General features: G+C 34.9%; 2 protein-coding genes across 4 annotated transcripts; one reads left to right on the forward strand and one right to left on the reverse strand.

Annotated features, from left to right (window-relative positions):
• Nucleotides 1–420: 420 nt before the first annotated feature.
• Nucleotides 421–4,468, reverse strand: LOC138327752 (leucine-rich repeat-containing protein 15-like). Its single transcript, XM_069274093.1, has one exon. The coding sequence runs from the start codon at nt 3,623–3,625 to the stop codon at nt 1,457–1,459; it is 2,169 nt and encodes a 722-aa protein (XP_069130194.1). The 5' UTR covers nt 3,626–4,468; the 3' UTR covers nt 421–1,456.
• A 320-nt stretch (nt 4,469–4,788) lies between these two features.
• On the forward strand, nt 4,789–26,339 carry LOC138327753 (uncharacterized). Of its 3 annotated transcripts, none has more exons than XM_069274096.1 (8): nt 4,789–4,921; nt 12,369–12,552; nt 13,560–13,632; nt 18,209–18,371; nt 19,316–19,466; nt 20,451–20,627; nt 20,956–21,117; nt 22,324–22,838. In XM_069274096.1, exons 2-8 carry the CDS (start codon nt 12,540–12,542, stop codon nt 22,707–22,709), a joined length of 1,125 nt encoding a protein of 374 aa, XP_069130197.1. In that variant the 5' UTR covers nt 4,789–4,921; nt 12,369–12,539; the 3' UTR covers nt 22,710–22,838. The 3 variants fall into 3 exon arrangements, with proteins under 3 accessions (XP_069130197.1, XP_069130196.1, XP_069130195.1); XM_069274095.1 differs by lacking the exons at nt 4,789–4,921; nt 22,324–22,838 and adding exons at nt 12,088–12,241; nt 23,772–26,339; XM_069274094.1 differs by lacking the exon at nt 4,789–4,921 and adding an exon at nt 12,088–12,241.
• The last annotated feature ends 689 nt before the right edge of the window (nt 26,340–27,028 follow it).

Consider the following 27,028-nt stretch of genomic DNA (forward strand, 5'->3'; position numbering starts at 1 on the left):
CCTAGAATATCGCGGATATATAAAATTTACCAAAAATTCCAATACCAAATTACTAGAGTAACTACATTATTCTGTATTATAAATATACAGTGTAACTACATTATCTGATGTATAAATATACAGTGTAACTACATTATTCTGCGTGTATAAACAGTAACAAAATGTATAACTATTATTTTCATTCATCTATTATCAGCTAAATTTGTCATCTGGTACATCTTTGAATTATGCCATCATTCACTATATTCCAGTGGTTACTATCACTGTGATGATATCCACCCCTTGCTACATGTATATATGATTATGAGAAAAAGGACCAATCAAAGGACTGCAGAGATCTCCTTGGGGATTATAGAGGGCGACGCGAGCTCAAGTCCACGACGGGTATGTTTTATTTTTTTTTCAATGCACGAACTGCTCAACTGTTGTCGCATACAGGACCTTCAGTTTATTACATAATCCAGGGCTGGATGTAACCCCTAGAATATCGCGGATATATAAAATTTACCAAAAATTCCAATACCAAATGACCTCAAGAGTAACAACATTGTTATAGTCTATGTAGATATGTGCATGTGCAATGAACATCATCCTCGATACTCCAGGGGTTCCAATCACTTAGAGATCGTAAGTGATCGGAAACCCTGGAATATCGAGGATGAATGAGCATGTGAGAGAGCAAACGTGACTCACATATACATGGCATGGTTATGGTTTAATAACATCTGGTAAAACTCGGCCGATTCCGGTACCAAACATATAGATGGTGGCTACTGGAAGCGAATGAGGTTTGTGGAATGGGTACAGTTATATTTCTCAATGAAGTTGACTTTCAATTATATATTATAGGGTTTTATTGTTTTTATATGCCGATGTAAAATTAATTGTTCATTTAAAACGACGGGATATTACTTACGACAATTATATATATATGTCAGTTATGTACCTATAATCTGGTTCAAACAAAGACATGTGCTCTTATAGTCATGTATTTATACATACAAAGGACCTATGTCAACAAGTATCATCAATGTTGTGCTGTATCATGCGATCTAATTTCAACGTCATTGGTATTGTGGTCAGCAACAGAATTAGTCGTATACTTACAGTAACTGTACAGAGTATAGATTTACTACGTATAAGAAAATCGACCAATATCGAGGTCAGAGATCAAGGTTTTCAAGGTCAAGGTTCAATGAAGCAAAATTGTAATGAAACTAGTGAGTTATTTTGACAAGAGTTTTTTTATCTGTGGTAGAAGAAGCTGCACAAACTTGAATCAGCAAAAACGTACATAATATTTATAAACAAACTGTGACATTGAAAAGTTATTTCCATGCGCTTCAAAAGTCAGTAAATAATGTACAAATATTATAAGCGGAAACTGTTGTCTATTTCTTCATTATTACTTACATTGAAAGGCCCAGTATAATTATTAGATAAACTAGTAAATATGCTATTGTTCTCCATCGTCCCAGGTGTACACTCTCATGCTAAGGTCAAGTTCATTGGTAATGTCCTCCTCCGCTTTAGACGTTACTGAACCACGTGACTGTCTTTCCTCGCGGGTTAGTTTAACTGGTGGTCTATCACTTCCGTCGGAAACGTAAAACTCCACCTCATTTTCCCGACAATATTCAAAGTCACGCTGTATAAATCTCCGGCGGTGAAATATAACTAAGATCACCACAGCAACTATGATAATGATGGCTGCCGTAGATATAGTCGTTACCGCTGTAATCATCCCGAAATTGTGCTCTTCTGCTTCCCCCATATTTCCTTTTTGTGCACTTATTTTCACGGTAGGATTAGCATCCGTTACGTTAAGCTTTGGGATAGATGTAAGAGGTCGCGAAGATGAACTTATTTGGCCTGCTAGTGTTGTAAAGTTTGATAGGTCATCCAGATCGGTTGTCCCTGACAACGAGGTGGTTGTCATTGACAACGTGGTGGTGGAGACAGTTGTGGTTGTGGTTGCTGGAACGAAGTCCGAATACTTCACACTTACAAGAGGCTGGCCACGTAGCTCATTCGGTGTGTAGCACAAAATATCAGAAGGCATAAAAAATTTATCTGATTCCAAATTTATAAAATGCTGAAGCCAACGTAATAGGCTATCACAATGGAAGGGGTTCCCAGGAAGTTTGATTACTCTAAGCTGTTTTAAAGATGTAAGCAATGTCAAACTAAGACTCGTCAAAGCATTGTCCATTAGGTTTAGATCTTTCACAGAGCTGACACTTGATAGCATTTCCTGTGAGGTGACCAGTTTGGAAGCAATTTCCGGACTTTCCTGTAGTGATAAGGTTACAAGATTGGGCAGCCATTTGAATATGTTACCCTGGATACCATTCGGTGATGTCATGACAACAAATGAAAGATCAAGCGATTTCAAATTAGACAAGCCGACGAAGGCGTTTTCTTCTATGAGTTCAAGATCAAGTCTAAGTAAATTCAAATTTTGTAGATTAATCAACGATGAAAACACATCATTTGGTAGAACAGTATAATAGTTTCCTCCAAGAAAGAGGTCATATAGCGATCCCAGGTTTTGGAACACGTCACTTTCCAGTTCAGTAATAGTATTAGACTCAAGGGACAGTGTCTCCAGGTTGGAATTGACGGGGAAATCGCTACTATGAATAGCACTTATTTCATTATTATCTAGACTTAAGTGTGTTAGACTAGCAGGCAAACCTACAGGGATGTTTTTTAAGCGATTCACATTTAGCCACAGTTCTTGGAGGTCTACCATATTTACGAAACTGTCGTCTTCGATTGACGTTAGCGAGTTCTGATAAAGGATCAGTTTTCGGAGTCTGATGTAGCCAATCATATCGTCCCGTCGTATGGAGGATATGTTGTTTTCGTCCAGGTGTAAAGACTCTATGTGGAGTGGTAGAACTTTCGGAAAGGATTGCAGACGAGTGTTGGTCAGATCGACAATATTTAAATCAGGATTCTCCACAAAAAGTCCGTCTGCTTGTCGTAAATTGTTGTCACGCAAAACGAGATGTCGTAACGCTGTCATATTCCAGAACGTCTGTAGACTGACACTAGAGATATTATTACTCGCCACATTAAGGTACTGTAAACTGACCATCCCTTTAAAAGACCTGGAGGTTAGCTGAGTGATACGATTGGACGAGACCTCCAACTGTATGACCCCGGACATATTCACGAAGACGCCCTCTATACTTGTAAGGTCATTATTTGAAAGGATAAGATTTTCCAGACTGTCCAGGTGCTCGAAAACGTCTGTTGGTAAATGTTGCAATTGGTTTCCTTCTAGGTGTAAATATCGCAAAGATTTCAAACCGAAGAATGAGTCTCTTGTTATTTCTTCAATGTTGTTTTCACGAAGGTCAAGAGACCGCAACTTTTTCAAACGTCGCAGTTTAACATTGTCAAGCGTTCGGATATTGTTTCCCGCCAAGTTTAGATTTTTTGTCCCGTCTGGAATGTCCATCGGGATATTGGCAAAGTTCTGGTTGGAACAATCAACAATCCTACCAGAACATGTACACTTATCGGGGCATTGTCTCCTCCCTGCCAGTACTCTGCTGAAACTCACCACGATCAAACTGAACACAAGTATCTCGGCAAAAGTGGATCTTCCGTACATTGCTTTATTTAGTTCGTTTCCGCTGACCACTGGTCAAACACGTATCAGCTGAAACCTTGAAAGCTGGCTAGCTCTCCAACGACCCCATGCAGGAGGGTAGTGACCTTTCGTTGATCTATATCCTGTAGTGTCAGTTGACCTTGAATTTAAAGTCGTCTGTCCAGAGGAATGTATCGTCCGCTAATTCCCATAAACAAGTTAGACACCAATTGAAAAAAAAATCACACAATGACCGCTGAATTCCAAAAAATGGTCAAAACATCAGAATGTTGAATATCAGACTTCTATGTGACTGTTGTGAAGGTTGTGGGCGTCTAGACCCAACAGAGAAAGATTTGTTGTAAGAGAATGGCGTACCATGTACTTGCCTACACCCTTGTGTCCTGACATCCGGTGCCTCTCAGACTTCGCCCCAATTATACTGTAATTAGCCCTGGTCCTCCAATATATGTATATATAGTACTGTACAGCACTCGAAATGTAACCAGTTAACCACCGCGTACCTGAACACTCAGGATGTGGTGTGAAATAAACTTAAGTTTTTTTACTAGCATATATCCATCTTTTCTTATAATCATTATCGCCAATCAGTGTCCATTGTGTTATTCCGTAAGTGAGAATATACACACATGTTTTTTTTTTTTTTTTTTTTTTTTTTTTTTCATTTTTGCACATTTAATTACAATGTGGTATCCTAATGATTATTTAGATTACAAATAGACTACTTGGGTTTAAGATGTTCAGCACTTTTCAACCATTCATTATTAACGGTAAACATGTTCACAAAGTCAATGAAACAATTAAAATAGGTTTATCAAACAATACCAAAAAAAACTATTTGTATTTCAACAAATACAATATTAAATGCATCGGAAGTGATTACAATAAACAAAAACTCTGACATAAGTCACATATGAGTTGTCAAGGAATCAAAATAAGACTAATGCGATTATTGAAACAATAAAAACGAAAAACGCACAGGTTCGCACCGCTTCCCTGCCACTTGTTCGCACGGTGTGGAAATCCTATCGTTTCCTTGTGGTACAACAGACATGATATTCTCAATTTTGAAGATTCCAGACTTTAGTATCATACTTAATGTTAGTTTGCTCTGATTATAATTCGTAAAAAATCATTTGTGAATATCTAGCTCTAATAACGACATTGTAAACTTCTCCGCGTAAAGATGATCAGGATTCCTGTTGATATGGCATATAATGACGTCACAATATCATGACGTCATGCTCTGTTTCCATGCGTTACTGATACATGCTGCAGCCGTAGGCGCGCCACTAGGTAAGTTTTCTGTCCGTCTTTTACGTTTGACTTAGGAAGGAAATGTTTAAAGTATCTCGATCATGTAAATAATATAATATCATTATTGTATATTCTTTACAATGAGGAATAGGGACATTGCAATAACGATGTTGCATTAATAATTTGGACATAATATTCGTCTACAGTGTTTGAGATTCCTAAGTTACGAACATCCCTTATCTTACGGAAATTCCTTAACTTTATTATTCCCCATAGGAAAGCATTTATTTACGTTAAGGGAGGTTTCTTAACTTAGGATTTTTCCGTAAACTTATGGAGTGTTTTTGAAAAATTGAATTTGAAATTGGAAGTTAAGGAATATTCGTAAAACTGCAACCAGGATTCGAATCTCTGTCTGGGCACTATTACAATCATTCCTTCTCAAGTTATCCCCCATTATTCCTCCTTCTCTCTCTCCCTTCACCATAATATCTGTTCCAGAAACACAATACATGATACCTCCGCCTAGACGTGAACAGTTAGCTGATGACAGCTAATTATAAGTCTGACGCGTTTTGTATTGATAACTCATTGTCAATGCTGGACAATAGCATTTACCCCTTTTTGGATATACAATAGCATGAGTCACTCTTAGATTTTTCATCATTTAATATAGAATGAGAATGATATGAGTATGTCATCACATTTTCCAACTGACGGTAAATAATCTCAGAGCGCTTACTAGTTAAGTAACATATATATAGACTAAACGTTATAATTTCCACGTCAAGTCATCGGGATTTTTCCTCATTTCCTATATCTTCTAAACCCGATGAAATCTCATGGAACACTCATTAACGGATATTCAGGAAAGTCAAATTTGATTGAATTTAATTGAAAAATGGTGGACGTAGACTGATAGCCTCTATATGTTCATATTATAAGATTTATTACATATATTGTATCACATAATGACAATGGTTAAGTAAAAATTGAGATTCAAAAACTAATTATCATTAATTATTATGTATACATATTGTCCTTCATATATACTTATTAATCCCAAACCTAAATACTATAATAAGAAAACTATGAACCCCAAGATGATTCGAACTTGGCATCCATTGACTTCCATAAGGTAGCAGTGTACAGTAAGACCGAATGGCCATGAGATTTTTATTAAGCAGAAAGCCCCTGTTTTATTATATGCATAAAAAATTTAAAAAATGTATATATCCTAAAATTGGTGAATTCAATCTAGATAATTATATGCAGGCTTCACATTTGCATAAAGAAATTCCCCAAAATGGGTTCGAGATCAATGGTTTAGAGGGTATCCCAATGTGCGTCTCAGATGGAAAAACTCAATACTGTAGCAGCAGAAATTGATAGCCGGGGTACGAGGTAAGATTGCTCAAAAGTTTAATGATATACCTATATGTCGAAATAGGCTCAGTTCCGCTATCACGGGCCTGATGCTTGGTTTTAAACTGTGTCCAAGAAAAAAAATTCTCTTAGAGGGGGTGTAATTTTGGGTTGAAAATCCCAATTTTTTGCATTTTTTTCAAAAAAACTAATTTGGTTACCATGGTTTTTACAGGCTCACAAAACCACAAAAAGCAGACCTGTCCAAAAATGAACTCTGCATAACAATTGCAAATGTTGTGTAGATTAAAAATAAATATACTTTTATATAGATGTCATTTAAGGTTAAAAAGCTGTGTGTACATAATTAAAGCCTGCGCTTTATTTTGCTGAATTTTTCAAATCTACTGTACACTGCCACCTAAGGGCATCAATTAAGACCTGCTATGCCATGGAGATGACCAATTTCACAAAACACATATGAAACTCCGTTTTGCCAAACACTATTTGTGCCAGCGGGATCTGTAATTTCAATATCAATTCTTTTTATAGAGGAAGTGAGAAAAATGCGCTTCAAAGTCAAAATAGACATTTCATAGATTATACCAATTAGCTGCATCCCAAGTAATGACGTTGTCAAGCCCGTGAGCTACCTTAACCGTAATTCACATTTTCATCAGTGAATATCGCATCTGTATCCAGGACCATGGCAACCACTGTACATTGTATATCACATCTGAATATCCCCAGATAATAGAATTACCTTTCATAATCAATAACTTTATGACCCATGACCAAGTTTTCTACAGTTCCGATGTTTGATTCCTCCAGATATTAAACATTGCAATACCAACACATTACCCAGGTACATCCTAAAAATCACCCAACCGAAAAACTACATCAATCGAGTGGAGATCGATAAAATTATATCGATTATGGCGGTTTTATTGGTACCGCTTAGCAACACATTAATAAATCATGGAATACATACAATGGTAATTGGGCTGGTTGTGAAGGGTACAGGCTATAGACATCGGCCATGGTAACCAGAGATAATATATGACAGTGTGTAAAGCTGGTGGGACCCATGCACTGCAGTGTTCTTATCGTGTCAAAAAAATCCGGAGAATTATCGGATCTCCTTACCACAAGGTCAGTAGGGTTTGTCTTTTATTTCGTTTGATGATGATTACGATGTTCATTTCGTATTATTGGTGTCGATTTCATCTGCACTGCAATACAGGTAAAACAAAACAACCAATATACCTGTACATGTGTATATTTTTCTCTGACTACTGGTCTATCCGAAACACTTCTTATTGTTACATACAATCTATGTCAAAATCCTTCGTTTTTAGTAATTTTTGTTTCTCATTTTATTTAGAACTATTTCCCTCTTAAATGCAATATGATGATTTAAGAATCCCTTTTAATTGTTTTCAAACATAATTTGGAAAATTTTAAAATAACTTGTATAAGCAAAAGAAACTTCTACGAAGTCGGTATGTATTAATATTAAATCCGTTCTCCTGTATGTAACCTCACGATAAACTTAAAATCCATCGTTAATTTGGCGTTAAGTTAATGAGTCTATTCTGACATGTTTATTTGAAGATGCAAACTATAATATGTATTGTGTGTACTTCATATTAATATATACAGATACTTGTACAACTGAATATATTTACATTATATTATGTATTTTGCCCATATTTACAAATTGTCCTCTTTATTGTCATGCAGAAACTCCATATGTGCATCCAGTACATGCCTTAGTAGACTAGATTATAGACTATATTCATATTATCATTCTATCGAGCAGATTACACTGTCAAGTCGCCATTGTCAAACGTCATTTTAACATTTCTCAATAAAACACCCTCCCTCTACAAGCACTATATTGACAATAGAATAAATGCCATATACAAGTCAAAACGATGTTTGTTATTGTGTAAACTCTGTTCTTCCGTGGAAAAGATCGACAGCAATACAAGTTAACATGTGCTTTTGAAATAATTATACAATGGAATACCGAAAAAAAGACACGCACAAAGTACACTATTTACTTTGGTGTGTTGACACATACTTCAGCAGGTGTCTGATCATAAAATGATAGACTTTATATCGGACTTGAAGTTGTAATGCGCGGTAACATCATATATATGCATGTACTGGGATCTGAATGCTATCCCGGGGTACCCTTATTGAAAATATCCATATAAACCAAAGAATAGAATTTCCCAATTTCTCATGATAGAAAAAATCTCAACAAAAAATAAATGAATGAATGATATAAATAAATAAAAAGATTAATAGTTACAAAGCAGCCATAGACCAATGGAATAGTGTATCGATTGTAAGCGAAAGCGCAGAATAACTTGCTTTGCAGCTCCGCTGAGGTCAATGTATAAATCGAGACGAGGGGTGGTCTATAAATTATAAAGTTACACATTCAATTCTAAAAGTCGGGCCTACTTTTTAAATATCTATATTCATTACTTCATTCTTCATTTATATCAAAATATAAATAGTTTATCAGATGCGATGTAAGATCTCAATGTACACGAGAATATCGTTACATTTTTGTTTGTTATTTTTGTGCTTTGACGCAACGACATAAGTAAAACAGTTCTATGTCTATAAATATAACTTTTATCGCCTTAATTCCTATACATGTACAGGTATATAGATCCCTTAGCCGAGCTTAGCACCAACAAAACTCCACAACTCTGTGAGTTTTACTATATAAAGTGAGGACCGGCGAACATCACAATATACATGACTCGATGCCATTAAGTCTATATTTCACCATTTCGACATCTTCATAAATCACTTTTGTACTCGCTGCTTAAATAATATGACGGGAAAAGAAATAATCTTCGGCACTTAAGAAGTACAACCTATCATGTTACGGAGGTCTATTTCACTTTCAAGTGTCTCGTAAACCTTTCACATGAACGCTGTGTAGAGGAGCCACACACTCGTTGGCCGTTGTCCTTGTCTACAATCGTGGTTTTGTGCAGTTTCTGTCACGTGGCGTAATCCATTTCAGACCAAGATGAAATCAACAATGGTGTTCTATATGGTGATTTGGATATCATGTTTCCTGGGATGAACTAAATCGAACAGTTGCGTATTGTCACAAAAAAAAAAACATTAAAAATTCCACACTTAATGGAATTCTCGCTCGGTTAACAAGTAAATTGAAATTTAAACTCGAATATTTAGTTTGCACTTTTGGGTGGAACATATGAATGACTCTGTTACAATCAGCTGTTCAATCGAATTCGTGGATTGAAAAATATGTGTATTTAAAAAAAAATGCAACTGTCGCGAGAATGAATAAAATATAAGACGTCGGGGTTACATAATTCACACTTGCTCCATTATCACTATACCCTCATAACTTCAACAAAATTGAAATCTATTCCTTAAATAATATTTCCAAGATTAAGGCCGAACTCAATGCAATTTGGACAGAAAATGCTTTTTCTTACGTCTTAAATTTAACTTTAGATAATTTTCATTACTCTAAAAATCTCCAACGTCACGAAAGCAATTAAATAGCACAAGCTTTTCATGTAGTGCATCCTATAGCATCCAGTTTACCGGAAGTTATACCATTGAGGGAGCACTTTATTTGCTGTCTAATTTTCTAGCCGGGTCGAAAAATGAAAAATACTATAGACTAAATTTCAACTGCACGTGTCTGACTGTACATGTACTGCAAGATGTGTAGTTTAGATATATTAAGGAATGTTTATGAATATATTTATCTGATATGTTTTATTATCGAAACCAAACAGTGGATTCTATTCAAAAGCACATCACAGATAATACTTTAGTATTTAGTTTTCCCGTACAAACTTAAAACTTGTATCTTAAAATTTAATTTGTTGATCAAGTACATATATGTTGACCACTTTATTCTGATAGGGGATCGATTTTTCATACACACACCAGCTCAAACACAGGACTTTGACACGAATTCTCAACCAACTGTAAATATATATGTATTATAATATACATTTTGTATGTATAATATATGTACTATAAAACATACATATTTGCCTTTGATTGGAAATTCGCGCCAAGTTCCTGTGAGTACAACACCTCCCCGTCCCGTTTCTCGTCCTGATTAAGTTAGACTGTACATATCACAATGACATGTCGGTGTTTTCAGATAAGATTTGTCGTTTGTCTTTCTCTACTTTAAATACAACTCAATCTTTGATATCTACAAAACAAATAAAAGGGTTCTTGTTCTGTTCTGGGAGACCAATGTTCCGCGGTATTTTTGTGTAAACATTCCGGTGTCTCGCTCATTTAGTCGAAGTGACAGGTTTGATAGAATTTGAATAGAAATGGTTAAAATTAGAAGTATTCTGCTCTAAAAATGTTTTTTCTTCATTTACTTGCAGCATCAATTTATTTCCATATACACAGATGAGATACTTCTCTAATAGCCATTATATGTACATAAAGAACTGTTTTCTAAATGTTTATTTGTCACCCGAATGTCCCCAATACGCTCTATAAATAATCTGTATATTGTCAGGTCTAAGTTTTACATGTAAAATGTACCGTGTATTTTTGTATCTTCTGCACGGTAAACGTAGATATGTTTCTTTTCTTCGATGCCAATTATAGCCAATACCTAGTAATTAAATATAAGCATTATATAGGTAAAAATCAAGTGATAGTTCTCTATTAAACCTCAAAAGTTAATGCATGGGGGTCAGGAATGAAGAGTAATCAAGTGTTTCTTAGAAAGGAATTTATTTAATCTTTAAGCTTGTTTTCCAAATATTTCCATAAATATTCTACTTTGTATGTATATATCAATATATCAATATACATACTGTTTCAACTAAGTACATGTATTGTAATCAACACACATTGATAAAATCATGAAATACACAAAAAGTGTAAATTGTGAAATATTGGCTATAAAAAACGTCAATAATTTCTTCAAATGAAAATTTTATAAAAATGATACTTTTTCTGGTTTGTTGGTGGATATGTATCCGGAAACCTTTCTTACAAACAATACATTATAATTATATACTAGTGTTTTAGGCTACACGTATCTTATTTTACAACAGTATGTGTTACCTATGTACATGTATGTATACTATGAAAAGAGGAATTTGAAATAAACATATTAGTCCTTGAAAATTGCATTTAGCTATTGGTTGTACAACACATATATCGAAAGTGAAATACCATTAAATATTCATCAATTAACAATAGCATTAAATCTTACACACTTGTTTGATGTCAAGAAACACTTCAATATACATCAATTATGATTCATCTGTATGTTTTAAAATCAAAATCAGTTTGCAGATCGCTTTGACAATCAATTTCACGTTGAAAACAGATATATACCACAGTCTAGTTTCAGCTTGAAAATAAATCGATAGCCTATTTCACCTGGTGATTACCATTCCATAACTACTCGACACATCGGTCGAGGCCAAACCAACACCATACATCAATGTCTACCGAACAAGTAACTGGATAATTCATTACTTTTTAAACATAATTGTCCCCGACAACATACAGCTTATTATCGTCCTGGCATTGAATACACGTTGGAACAACAGAACCTTTTCATGGCAAAATAAAAAAACATTTTCTTATTATATTAAAGTATTATAAAGCAATTTATGATAACAATATAAGCTTGTGTGAGTTCTTGTATGGGATATGTGGAAAATAATAATACACTTTACAATGTGTCTGAATGAGATTTCAAGCGTGCAAGTGAGTAAAGCGTCTCGCTGAGGACCCTGGCAACTAGACGCGATGGGCCGTAACAACAACAAACTATCTCCGGACACGTGCTCGGTTTGAGCCAATCGAAGTCGTTTTTACATAAGATTGAGACACTCCGGTGTAAAAATGGCGACTGATATCGATACCGGACTAAACATGATGAATTCGTACGCCATGTATCCGGACATGGCTCCGGTTTATGGCGAGCCTCGGGTAAGCTTTGTCACGTAAAAACTATAAATATTATACGAAGTCATTATTGATCAGTGACAGTTAACGCATGGTTTGCATTATTTTTTAAATTCAATTAAATTTTAATTTGCAAACATTTTCTTTACAGGTTGGCGAAAATGTAATAACACAAGGATTAACAAAGGATTTAGAGGAATTTTACGACAAAACAGAATCCAGTGCTGATAGGGAAAAAGCATTACAATTACTAACAAATTTAAAATTTGGACAAGAAATTAGGAATTATAATCAATATCCTGTGGAAAGGCCCCATACAGCCATGCCAACTTACGGTAAGTCTAATATGAAGGGTGGATTTAAAGGGGCCCGAGAGGGATTATATACAAGTAGTATTAACTGTACATAACATAATGCTACAATGTTTGTCTAAAATGTTTGTGTGCTGTTTTAATTTTGATACACTCGGCTACAGTGTTGATCCGACAATTACAATATTTATACTATATATAAACAATGTAGATTTAGGATAAACAATATTGTTAGATATAAATAATGTTATTATGTTGTTTATTTTATACGAAAAATTATTCACCCATGTTGTATAAAATGTATTACACCTTATTACATTGTATGCGTTTGTTCATTATAATATAAAACAATGTATGGTATTTTTTATATAATATGGACGACATTAATCATACACCCCGGAAATTCTTTAAAAGATGATGTCAAAGTGATAATTTAAAAACTACTTTCTTTGGTGTAATGAACTAAACATCAGGAAAATACACGTACATAATTGCATTACTTCATCTTATAATCAATCCAATCAGCTTAATTCATATCTAATTGCGAATTGTAACAAATAGTAAAATGGTTTAACGATATACAGCCAAGAAACTAGTGTAAGTCTGGAATCAATCAATCGATTTACTGACATAATGCATAATGTATTATTTCAAAACTTTATTATTATTTTATATTTTATTTGTTTAATTTTTATTATTTTATATATATTTTTTATTATTTAAACGTCTGTGAAATGCGTAAAAACGCAAAAAGAATATTATACATATGCATTTATCAGGTGTTCCGGAAGGACAAGTATTGTGTACTTTTCGAAAAGGATCAAACATTCACCTTAAAGCACCTCAAAATTAATAACCCAAAGTGAGAACAATGTCAGTGACAAAAGAATTTTCCTTAATAAGATAAAGAAAGAACCCTCTTAATTGAGATAAACTACTGTAACTTAATGTTATCTTGTTTCTAAGTTTATGTTGTTCTCTATTTGTATAGTCTCCGATATATTATGTGGTTGTCTGTTCGTCCGTTACAGCGGGAAGAAACCCGTACCAGACTACGTACACTAAGGATTACCCTCATAAGGAATCCAGCGTAACAGCCGTCAGGTAAGGACTGATTTTTTATATATACATGTATGTAATAAAACATGTCACGATGCCCCTCGGTAATAAAGCATGGCATACAGACTTAAGATTGAAACTAGTCTGTGTGCATGGAAGCAAAGTTAATTAACTTTCGTTGTTCGAACGCTTTATGTCACGGCTGCTGAAGTATTGACAAGTAACTCATTCACCACTGTAGACACATTTGGAATCTTCGAATTCAAAGACTAGAAAAGTTCATTATCAATTTTCAGGTGTGAAAGGGTTAATGTATCCCTGGTTGTGAGTTACCGTAAAGTTGAGGTTGTAACATAGAAAAAAAAGGGAAAAAACCTCATAGCAGAACTTTCTTATGTTTATTCGCCCTTGTAGACATATTTGTAATCTTCTAATTCAAAGACTGGAATAGTTCATTATGAATTTTCAGGGATGAATGGGCTAATGTATCTCCGTTTGGCGGTTGTGTATAAATCGGGGGTTGTAACACAGAAGAAAAAAGAAGAAAACTGTTTGTAGAAATTTCTAGCGTAAATATTACAATACCAAACTAGATAGATCACTTGGTATATTGTGAAGTTTATGCCCAATTACATTGCCGTGGGATGATATCCAATACACGGCAATGTCAACGTAGATTGTGAAAATGTTCCACGATTAATTTCACTTTTATTACTGGAGTCGGGATTGGTCTGGTTTAAGTTACAAGACTTTTGTGTACTGCACGGGTTAAAGGATTATTGATATTTGATTTGAGAGATAACCGAGCCTATTAACTAAGTATATTATACTTAATAATCTTCAACATCAGGAGTCCGAGGTGTACAGAGACTTAAAATGACACGGAAATCCAATAAGAATTCATGCATGTATTTGTATAAACCATAATAGGCGCCAATATAAAACATGATAAACGCTAATGTAAAACATAATTGGCGCCAATATTAACCATAATTGGCGCCAATATTAACCATAATAGGCGCCAATATAAAACATAATAAACGCTAATGTAAAACATAATTGGCACCAATATAAACCATATTAGGCGCCAATATAAAGCATAATAGGAGCCAATTTAAACCATAATAGGCGCCAACATCAAACATGATATCGGCGCCAATAATGAGATCGTAAGGCACCGTATTGATCCCTCAATAAGCAATGATTTGTAGATGGTATTTTCTTTACCGGTAATAAGCACGTAGGGTAAGGGCATATTTTTTCGGCAATAAGCCTATATGATAATGGCATTTTGCACATCGGCAATAAACTCGCTTGATAATACGTGTAGTATCTTATCTTATATTGGCTATAAACATGTCGTCTGCTGGTTTAAATGTATTGCCAATAAGTGTACATCGGGTAATAATTCCGTCTATATCGATACATTATGTAATAAGCACGAGTAATATTTACATTTCCACTGAAGTCCCACTGTGTAACCTTACCAAACGCAGTTGGCAGTCAAATAGACAATGAACTTCACGCGCTTATTATGACGTCATTATCATTGTAACGTCACAATTGTCGTGCCAGCGACCACGCAAGATTGCTGTTCAAATGGCTGTTCCATCCATGACGATAACGAATGATTATTTAAGGATTAACTTGAATAGATTTTTTATGTTATGGGGATATAACACAAAAATCTGAGTGTACTCTAAATAAACCGCGAAGCGGTTTATGATGAGAGTACACTCAGATTTTTGTGTTATATCTCCATAACATAAAAAATCTATTCAAATTAATCCTTATAATTCAAATTACTAAAGATGATCTCTTCAATACTCAAAATTCATTCTGGGACTCTTTTGTCTATGAAATCATTACGCCGTCATCTCAGCCAATCAGAAGCAACGTCACAAACGGCGACGCCATTTTTTCCTTTATGGGCTGATAAAGTAAATTTTTAAACCAATGAAAATGCTCGTAACAAGCAAAATTGAATTATTTCCTTATAGATGCAAAATTCCTTGGGATTTCTTCTTAATAAATTGTAACCCAATGTAAATATAAGCATTTAACGTCTTTCAATTGGCATCTATAGCCAAAATGAATGCCAACTGAACAGAGGCATAATCAACATGAAGCGCTAGCGTGCTTTATAGAATTTGCCTTTGTCCAGTTTGCATTCATAATGGCTATGAATGCCAACTGAAAGACGTTCAATGCTTAATTAAATGTACATATATATCGGTAAATATTCTATCTTTGTTCTAATTTAGCTCTAACTCACTTAGATCTACATGTAGTTGTACGTACCACATTCACTGTACAGGACGTGTTTGTCATACCAATTATACATGTATTATATGTAATTGTATAGTAATTACATGGCTTGTACGTGCCAATAACCACATACTACCATACCATTACTATGTACATTGATATTGGATAGCCCTACTACTCTCGTTCTGTAGACAAACTTTCTGCGATTGCCATTTAATTAAAACTATACAACGAACCGTCCTCGTGACAACATTCTGTCGCCGACTTCATGCGGAAATTAAACCACGGGTTTATACTGAACTTCCAATTAGAGAATTCAGCGCGTTATTGGTATTTAATTAAGTATGTTTGCATGTAATGTTGATCACGGTAGATTGCTAAAATTGTGACGATCAATAAATATTACCTGTATGGGTACTTTGGACTAGAGGCCAAACCATTCGCAATTTAGAATAAGGTATTTGGTGTTCTGCTGTATTAGTGTAATAGAAGCCAATACTTTTGTATACTGTTATGCTGACAGTAAACAGAAATACCACAGTCTCCCAAACCGTCTTCATCCAAGGTAAACATTGGCCGATTAATTTAGCGTTTCACCTTTTTGTATTGCACTAGATTAGTTATCTAGTTGTTGGGCAGATGATAAAATTTGTAAATGTCCATTACCTTTTCCGAACGGCTTTTAAGTTTTAAAGTGGAAATGTAAAACGAGATTGGTAATTTTGTTGGGTCATAAAAGTTATTAGCGTAATGTAAATACTACATTTATCATCACCGTCTGAGCAATTTGATTAAAGAATGGATTTCTATTAAGCCGGGGTTACATGATTAACACATGCTCCATTATCATTATACCCTCATAACCTCAACAAAATAAAAATCTATTCCTTATATTTACAGTTTTTCACGCAAATTAATATAATTTATTCTCGCGACAGTTGCATATTTTTTTTTTATTAAAATACCCATATTTTTTAACTCTCCCGTCATCGTCAACGAATTCGATTGAACAGCTGATTGGAATCGAGTCATTCATTTGTTCCCACCAAAAGTGAAGTCATGACCCTGCGTTGCTGCGCCAGCGACTATGCCCGTAACAAATGGAATCGCTGCACGTGTTGTATTATCATTATGCACTGATAATGATGATACTAGAAAGAATGGTTATTTAGTCAATGTCAGTGCAAACTGTAAATATAAAAAAAATTAATCAAATGTTAATTTTCATAACGCAGATCGCATTATGTTTCCCGCCTTCGTCCTATACCACGCGTTAGTTGACACAGAGATCTGAGAATTGGTATATGTAGTACGTAGAGTATGATTTTTACCGATATTTGACCTAGACCCCCAAAACATTTAAACATCGTCTGTGGGCACTGGTGAGTCCATAATTATATGAACTGTGTTGACTATCAGTATAGTACTGCGCAAGACGGCAAAACAGCGCAATGAATAATCACTGTTAAATATGTAACTTAGATTACGCTGGAAATATTCCACTTGTTAATGTTTTAACCCCATCTTAGACCATAGATACATTATTTTCTTATTCTAGTATTGTTTTTAAGAAATTATATTTGTTTTTACTTCGGAAAGGTAGTGTACCTTTAGCCATACCAGTACGATTGTGGGCTGTGATCACGCCGATTGGTGGAATTTCTGAAACATTGGTCACATTGTACAGTTTGTTTTGTAATACAGCAATTCATATTCCTCTCGATATATATATAAGTAACAAAGTGTACCATATTGTAAACGTCGGACTGGTCAGTCGATCAGAATCGTTTTGACTAATCTAAAACGTCCGCCTGTGTGATCACCTAGACATGTGGTTGATCAAACTACATTGCCGCCAAACCATTTAACCTTTCACCATTGTGTGTGATTTTAATGGCTCCGTCAGCCGTAATGGGCATGTAATTAGTGTTTACTGTATTTAGAATGTGTCCTTAATTAAATGACTTTGAATAAAGAAACTGGTAAAAGTATAATTTAACGTTAGAATGGAGGAAACAAAGGACTACTTATGGAGCCACTTTTAAAACAATTTAACGCCATAAGATAATTCATTTGGGGACATTACCGTTGATGTATTTGAATAAATTGCGTTTGCTGTTTACATATAACACTTACATCATAAGCCCTAGTACCGCCAATTTCTGACCTTTCATTACCATGGATGGGCCATATTCTAACCGTGCATTAGCCTCTCTGTGGGCCGCATCAATGACCAACATTGGAAGCCGAAATAAAGTTCAAAATTAACGCTGGGACGTGTTATGTAAAAGAAGAAACATGCTAAGTTGACATTACTCCTCTCGTAGTGAATTTTATAGTAATTTGTTTCCAGGCCTATGTCATCACAAGGATTCGCTGCGTCACATGATCTTAATGGACCAATCGGCGCCACCACATACCACAACGATTTTACACCTGTGCCACAGCGCCCTGCCTCGCCAGTCAGGAGTGGCACCGCTTCCGGTTCACGAAATAATAAGCCACACCCACTTCAGGTAAGTGGGCACATTTCCGGTTTAGTTGTGTTTACATAACATTGAGATATATGTCCTGTCCCCGTTCTTGTTAAAACGTTCGATAGACTATGTTGCCTCCCTTAGTACAAATTCTTTCCGCTAGACTGCACTCATAGATACTTATTTTTGGAACGAAGCCTATCGGAGAGATGAAGAAAACAACTACGGCAGGCAATCCATTTTTAAAGTTAGGAAGCAAACTTTGTATTATTTGTGACAAGAGTATCAGACTTATTTCCCTTTGTTAGCAAAACAGCAAAGCAATGTTCTGAACGAAGATATGCTCGAATACACAGTTCTTAATGCCTTTGAACAATTTAGTTAAATATGAGAGGAAGTGCTAATGAACGATTATAAAAGATTGCGTACTTATTTTGAGTACCAAAACTTCAAAGACCCTTTCTTTAGAATGTTCATGTATTTACAATTGTAGTTTAAAAGGTTCTTATCTTATACATTATCCATCTTCTTTCAGAGGTTTCTATAAATGTAAATTGGGTCATTTTGTCAACATGTTACTCTCGATTCCATGATTATTTGCTTATCGACGAATATCACCATTGTCAAATCTAAAGATCAGTTTTAGCTAGTCCATCTCACCTTGGTTCTAGAAACAATGAACTGCCAATGATTTGTTACTTGAATTCTTTGGCACTTTGGACCTCTTTACTTATATAAATCTTAAAAAGTGATTTTGCAGTAAGTTGAAATGAAACAAATCCGTATGCTGCTCGCTACTCAGTTAAACTGGTGAAGTACACATATTTTGTCTACTCAGTTAAACTGGTGACGTACACATATTTTGTCTACTCAGTTAAACTGGTGAAGTACACATATTTTGTCTACTCAGTTAAACTGGTGAAGTGCACATATTTTGTGTGCTCTGTCAAACTGGTGAAGTACACATCTTTTGTCTTTTCCAGTCTTTCATGGTATGGAAGTTCCCGTCCAGGGCGCGAGCAGAACAGAAGGAAAGTCCGTGGTCTGAAGAACTAACAGATGACATGATCAAACAAGTTCACAAGCGCCTGTGTCAGTCTACATACCAGAGCGATTACTTAGGGATACCACAAGGTAAGAGTCACACAGATTCACAGGCGCCTGTGTCAGTCTACATACCTAGATCCTGTATTTCTTAGGTATACCCCAAGGTTTAAGAGTTAAACAGATTAACAGGCGCTCGTGTCAATCTGCAGCATGGGACATCAAATGAAGACTTAGTATCCGGTATGGAATGTCATTTTGCATGAGACCATGTGGAGAGAAATAGAACTGTAACCTAGTCAGTTCCTTCCTACAAACATCTGTGTTTGCATCAAAATAATATATCCTTTGTCGGTGGAGGATTCCCGGAACTATGACGTTTGATTTACATGTACATGAACAACAATACTTTCGATTTCATTAAAAGTATCATAAATTCGCCATTTCATCAGAAAAATATGCCTTACAACTTTTCTTCCTTTTTGGGTCGTATGTTAGATTGACTTATAGCGACACCAGATTTGAAAAAAATCACGATTCCCTTGTAAAGATAACTGTTCTGTTTTTAATGAATACATTGATGTATAGAAATTGCGTTCAAAACCACCGTCATCGTTATCTGTTATGGGAAGAACAAGGTGATGACAGCTCCCTCCTTCATACTAATCTGACTTCATCCCGTACTCAGTAACTGATAAAGAGCCATTCTCAACTTGTTTACGGAAATTCATAGACAAAATCAGCTGTCTGTATGAGCAGGAATGTCAATCAGATTGTGGTAACGTTGATAGGGTATTTCGGTGCACCTTGTTCTAAAAATCACTGGCAGAGACTTCGCTGTCATGATAAAATCTCAAAACACTTGTAAACACATTGCATTCATAATAAAGGCGAAGAAAAGGAATAAAATAATCTCTCAAAAATGTACTCCTCTTTTTACAAAAACACAATTCTAACCAGACCTCGACTTTCAGCAATCTGAGTTCTTAATCAATACAACTGCCAGTCATAATTACAACGTTAACATGTTTATAGAAATACAATTTGACAGACATGCGTTTTGCTGATTGACAGGATTCCAAGTGAAGACTGCCTACAACCTTCCTCCAGACTGGAAGGCCAACATTCCGTACACACTGGACTCCGTGGCCCGATATTCTTTCCAAACACCATCCCAACAGGATGAACTAAGACTTCCAGCTTCTCGCTATGGTAGCAATAAGAAAAAGCAGGTTGTCGCTTCCGGTACAAGTAAGTACTTCCGGTTATTCATCAACCGGCAAGCATTTAAAACCAATCCATTGAAGTTCAGCTACGTTAGGTTTTATTTTGATACAAGTGTTTTGTTAAAACTCTAAGTATTATCTAGTAGCACACAGACAGGAAACCAAACAGCAAAACTTTGTTTTGTTCCGATTAACTTGCGCCAGCAATATCTAATTTGACCCTTATCTATAGTGTATTGGTAGAATAGCAGATGAAATCCACCATTTGTATACATGCTATGAATCAATTTTGATGCATATTCCTCCAAAAGCAGTGATTTAAGGTCTTCAGTAATTGTTTTTTCCCTTTTCAGTTCCCACGGCATCCAACAGATATATGCACATCAAACAGAGAACAACATATGATCGTCATTTCAATGACAACTCGCCAGCCGTTGTTACTCAAATCCAGGAGTCCGGGAAGAAAATCGGAGCCGAGGTTCTCCGAAAACATTTAGAGAAAACGGAAGGAGAAGGTAAGAACTCTTATGAAATAGAAGCTAATAAAATGCAGCTGTACTGGGTGTTGTCTGTCAGTATATCAGCCTTATTTGGAAATCAAGCATCTTTGAAACTCAGATGTTTGGCAAGTTTGTTCTGATTGGTTTGCACACTTTCACGTGGTCATGATAACCTATTTTATAATCATCAAAATGCTTGTAAGTATGCACATCATCATCAGTTGTACATCACTTCAATGCTTGTCTCAGTGTTTGCAAAACTTTTACCACAAACGTTGATAATGTAATTTTCTTGTGTTTTATGTTTAATCTAATGGACATCTCGCATCTAAATGTATTGTACAAACTACACAATATACGCACGGATTTGTTGTTGAAATATGGTGTTCAATTAAGTGATGTGTTGTTTTAATTGTTAAATATTTGCATCGTACTTACATGGAAGAAATTTTACTATTTAAAAAAAATCGATACCTTCACATTTCACATATACGTCACATATACCGTTGCTGGTTCACTTTATAATCGCATAGCATTTCTCAGAGAAGGAACCGATTGTCACATACTCTAGTATACAATGTAAAGATTTAAAGATGCTCCACCGCCGACAGAGCATAAATGATGCTCATCATTTGAACAATTGGTGTTTAATTGTGTAAATGCATGTCTAATTAACACACAAAAATAATAGAAAATAAATTATTTTGCTTTTGATGCTTGCGCAATCATTACTTCGTTCCATATAGAATATTATGCCACGGAATTTTTTTGGGATGCAATTGATTATTTTTAATATTTTTAATTTTATGTAAAATTACAAGCTCAAACTTTTCAATTGTGCTAATGGTGTAAAGTAAGTAGCTTTTGTAACTGAAGAAAAATACTAATTCGTCTGCTCCCGTCCTTTGAAAGTGAAAACAATACCATTTGTCAGCGGAGGAGCATCTTTAAGCAAATATCAAATTAATAACGACAGAAATGATCAACTTTGACATTTAGAATTGCATTATTTCGTTCAAATCATGTTTGAATAATAACTTTATTCATAAAATATAAGCACTTACAGCCAACATTGTCCGATACCCCAAATGTATGTAACTTCCGGTTTCCTTCGTGTTACTTCCTGTTTATGCTATCTCCGTTTGTATCGTGTGATGTGATTGGCATGCAGTGTTTGTGAGTGTTGTTTACACGGTGCTTCGATTTTCTGATCTGTTACAGAGAAGGACTTGGTCAGGAAGATGTTAGACAACTACGAAATGGGCGGTGCTGATCCTATGGGCGGAGTTATGCATGTTCAACCGCCACCGCCCCGCCCACATTCACGCGCCTCTGTCAATTCAAAACGTTCTTTCAAACCTCCAAGCACACCTATTTCGAACTTTGGTGCCAATTCATCCGGAGTCCATCCTTTCAGGCTGGGTCGCACACCGACCCCGAGCCATCGTTCGCCTAGCACGCCCTCGTGCGGCAGACCAGATAGTGGTTTCCAAAATAGATTGGGAATGCATATACCGCCCACTCCAGTATCTCTACCAATGAAAGGATCCAAAACACCATCCACGCCCATATCTGTACCTTACACTCCGCCCATGTTTCTATCGTAGTCGCTGATTGGTTGCTAGCATTGTTATTATAACTTGTATTGATTAAACTGTTTTCATTGAACTTATCAGATTTCACTGCCCATTCCTTTGTCGATCGTTGATTGGAATTGGAATTAAAATTAAAATTGGTATCACGGATTATGATTTCATGCGAGTTAAAACATTCGCCTGAGATTGTACTTTATCTTGTAAAACTTGATGACAACAAAATTAATATTATATTTATAATCTCAGAAAACATGATATTATTATATTCGAAGTATTAAAATATCACAGTTTAAAACAATATTTATAGAATTATTGAGAAGGTCAGAATTTTAGTTAAAACGTGGGGATAATTCAACATCCTCTAGCAACGGTTTGTCTTAGACTTGAAATAGAAAACTTTGTCGCATAGGTCAAAAATGTTCAATTTTACCTTAGGTATCCTCAAAAGTGCTAGTTTACACATGTGACTAATGCCATTTGTTAAAAAATATAGTAATAGTAAAATTCTTGATTGTGTGCTTTCTAGAGGGGTTGCTATTTCTACTGCAAATTGGTAATACATTGATTGTCAAACTTATAATCACTGTCTACATTTCAATAGATTTATGAACAATGTCTAGAATGTCTTTGCTCAGATTTCGTTATCACACGTGATTACATTTATTTTTGTTGTTTAATTGTCGTTTAAAAGCAATCTGTGATGATATTTTTCACTTTTTACTTTGGCACTTTCTATGGCACGTGGTTATTAATACCGTATCATCCTTCTATAAACTGCCAAACGTTTTATATATAATGTTGTCTATGTCTTTATAACTGCTTCAGTAAATATGATGGGTCGCTACTGACAGAGTGAAACGAAGGGAAGTAACTCTGAAATTTAGGAATGGGCTTAATTGAAAAGATGGGCGAGTCAATTTGATATAAGTTTATTAAAAGAGGGTAACAAACAGCTTTGATAATTCGTTATAATCTGTTTTGGTTACACGACTCAAAACTCAACTAACTGCGAGTTACCCCCTTTTTTAAACCTCTTCGAACTCTTTAGTATTACTTTTATGAACTCATTTTCAGGTGTGCAAAATTTAAACTTCAATAGCTCAAGCACAGAGTTAAACCGTCCTGTGTTACGAATGCAGCAACGCTCCAACACCCCCATGTTACCACGGCTGTCTATGACCCACGGAGCCGTGCCATTGTTGGACAGGGCCAGTGATTGGCCGGGCACCGTACACACGTGATTAAATCATGTGATGTCATACAACCAATAAACGATGCCTAGAACATTTGTCGCTGGACACCATGGATTTAGCCTGTGATATCATTTATACTTCGCCTCGTTCCCATGTGTATATCGCACTGGCTTTTACTTGCTGATGTTCTGATAAAATTAACCACCAAGCAAGGAACAAAATCTATACGATGTCAATAGATAAGATGGCTGCGTCCTTAGAACACGTGGTTTACCCAAAGTATGTTTTGAGACACGAAATGTGATTGGACAAATTTTCCGACTAAGTGGTTGTCGGAACCAATCATATTATGTGCTTTGCAAGTTGAGTTATGATATTGCAGCAAATGCTGCCTATGTTTCCAGAGGTAAGTAAACGTCAGTGCGATTTATACCTGGGACCGAGTTACCGAATTGTTCATTTTATTTACTTATCCAGATTCCACCTGTTTATCAACACAATTTGTTATGTTCTTTTTTCATTGTTTTTTTTTTATTTCCAGTTTAAATGAATCTCAATGCAAATAACTTGTCACAAAAAGTGTAATAGAAACGATAAAAAGGAAAAGTATCGGATACTGCAAGAACCGCGGTGCTTTACGGGAAAAATATGCCTCTATCTCGAGGCATAGTACATTTTGCATTAAACGTATTATAAAATTAAATTCTGCATTAGCATGATAATTGAGATTTTTTTCGAAGGTTACTTTACATTTTTTGCCATTTCAATTCATTTTGAAATATTGATTTTTTTTTAATATTTTAGAAGAAAAATATTTGATTTTACTTATTGATGAATGGTTTTCTTCAATGAAGAACAAGTGAAATCGTTTCAGTTTTGAATAGATCTAGTCATCATATTAACATTGAGATATATTTTTCTCTGCAAGATAGATGATGTTTGATTAAGAAATTATCACAATTTGCCTATGCGTATTACATTCTCACTGAGGTATACTGGTAGTGCGCTAGATGTTTATTTATGCGCTAGACACATTTACTTTGTATTTTTTTTATTATTATTTTCATAAGAACAATAATTGTTTAGGATTATTTTTATCATACATGTAATTTAACATTTTAATATAAGCCACGTGAATATTATTAAGATATATTTCGTATTACTATATATAGTCAATAATATCTAGTGATGAAAACTCAGTAAATTAAAATGAATCGATGTTCCACCTTTTATATCATTGATGATCCTTACAATATTAACATGTAAACATGAAAAGCAACATTGAAACAATTACACTGTATAATAAAATAAGATTGTTATATATATATATTTTAACTAAACTGGATTACCTGTCCTAGTACCAATGTTTTCAGCGAGGCAGCGCTGATAAAATTTCGGAGCGAAGTCTAGCGGGGAGTAGACAAACTACGGCAGGCAATTCAGTCTATACATTATACTTTTTCATTTTTAGTTAAAATGTTATTGCGTTTATTGCTAGTGTTTGCAATATAGTTACCACTCGGTCATGATAGCACTTCACCTTTAATATATTGAAAGCGAGCATAACACAAAGAAAACTAGGGAGTCCTATAGATCAGAATGTTTTGCTGTCTTTTCAGCGTTTGGCCTACATCTTGAAAGAAATTCATGGTTCACCAACATTGGTATTCATCGAGCCATATACATATACTTCAGTTGGCTATAGAAAGATATTTCATGAATTCGCCCAGCCTATATAATATCGTTTTATATTATGTCCATATTTGATCGTATTACTTACATTATGTAATATGAATGTATTTTAATAAATGTCTTATCTGGTCAATTAATTGCATGAGGTATGAGGGTCATCTATTCTTTTTCTGGTCAGTCCGTGTCGTTGGGCGCTGATGTTTTTAAACTAATTATGTCTATCTTTTTTATGAAATTGTTCTCTAACTAACATTTTTCTTCTTTTCTTTTTAATTTAAATTTGATTTTTGGTAACGGTCACTTGAATACTTCATAGGATCATGGAATTGTCATCTATCGAATTGTCTCCCCTTCTTTTGTGACACGTATTGTTAGTGAAATTGCTTTTTATAGAAAGTAGTCGAAGATGTATTAATGAGAAAATAAGCTAAGGTATACACAAAATACTATTTTCCATGGAAAAAAAAGAAGATATATCCAGGCAAAATACAAATTGTTGTGTCGAATATTATTCTTTTCTTTTAGTTAATTAATTAGTTAATTAGCTTTGATTTGTTATTCGCGATAATCTCGCGGAATAGATTTTGGTTTTGTAGTTCGGGGTCTATATCATAACTGTTATTCTTTCTTAATCTTTTCACGGAAAGAATTTTTGTTACACATTCCAGTTATATTGTTTATGGGAGAAATGATTTTTATATGTACGCAACATTCATTTGCTATCGCATTGCACTGAGAATAAACGACATAAAAGATATTTAACATTGCTGTTAATTTTCTTTAAAATACACGTATATTATCGTGACTATAGACAAATAAAGGGGCGTAACTCTAATAGTGTTAGAAACATGTCCAGAAATATCTGTTGCATCACTGTGAAACCTAACATGACGCTTATCACACGCATGTACATGCTTTTCACAAGAGGATATACATACAGAACGTACTTGACAGACGACAACATACATGTAAGAAAGATGATTTTATATTTTCTTATTGCAAATGATTTTTTGTAAACTTAAATCATATCACGCTAAAGCTGATGACGGTCTATATATGAATGAAAAATTATATTGAAAAAAGAAAGTAGAAAGAATACGGAAACCGTAATGTTTATGGATTACAAACTAGTGTATTCCAAAATGGTATTGTTTTGTCAGACAGTCGTGGCACACATTCCTTTACATCCTATACGTTTGTACTTATCACTCCGGAATAAACACACTGGCCTTTATTACAAGATACGTGACAATGGTAATTAAGATAAATACAGATCTCATCTAAAATATCAAATATAATATCCGAAATAAAATCGACGAGTCAAAACTGTTGAACAGCTGAAGCCTGCAAATTGAGGATTCTTCCTTTCATCAAGACTACCTGGTACATTTGTACATGTGTAATTTAGTGTAATTTAATTATATCAGACCATGCACAAGAAGATAT

The sequence above is a fragment of the Argopecten irradians genome, chromosome 7, assembly GCF_041381155.1.
Source record: "Argopecten irradians isolate NY chromosome 7, Ai_NY, whole genome shotgun sequence".
NCBI lineage: Eukaryota > Metazoa > Mollusca > Bivalvia > Pectinida > Pectinidae > Argopecten > Argopecten irradians.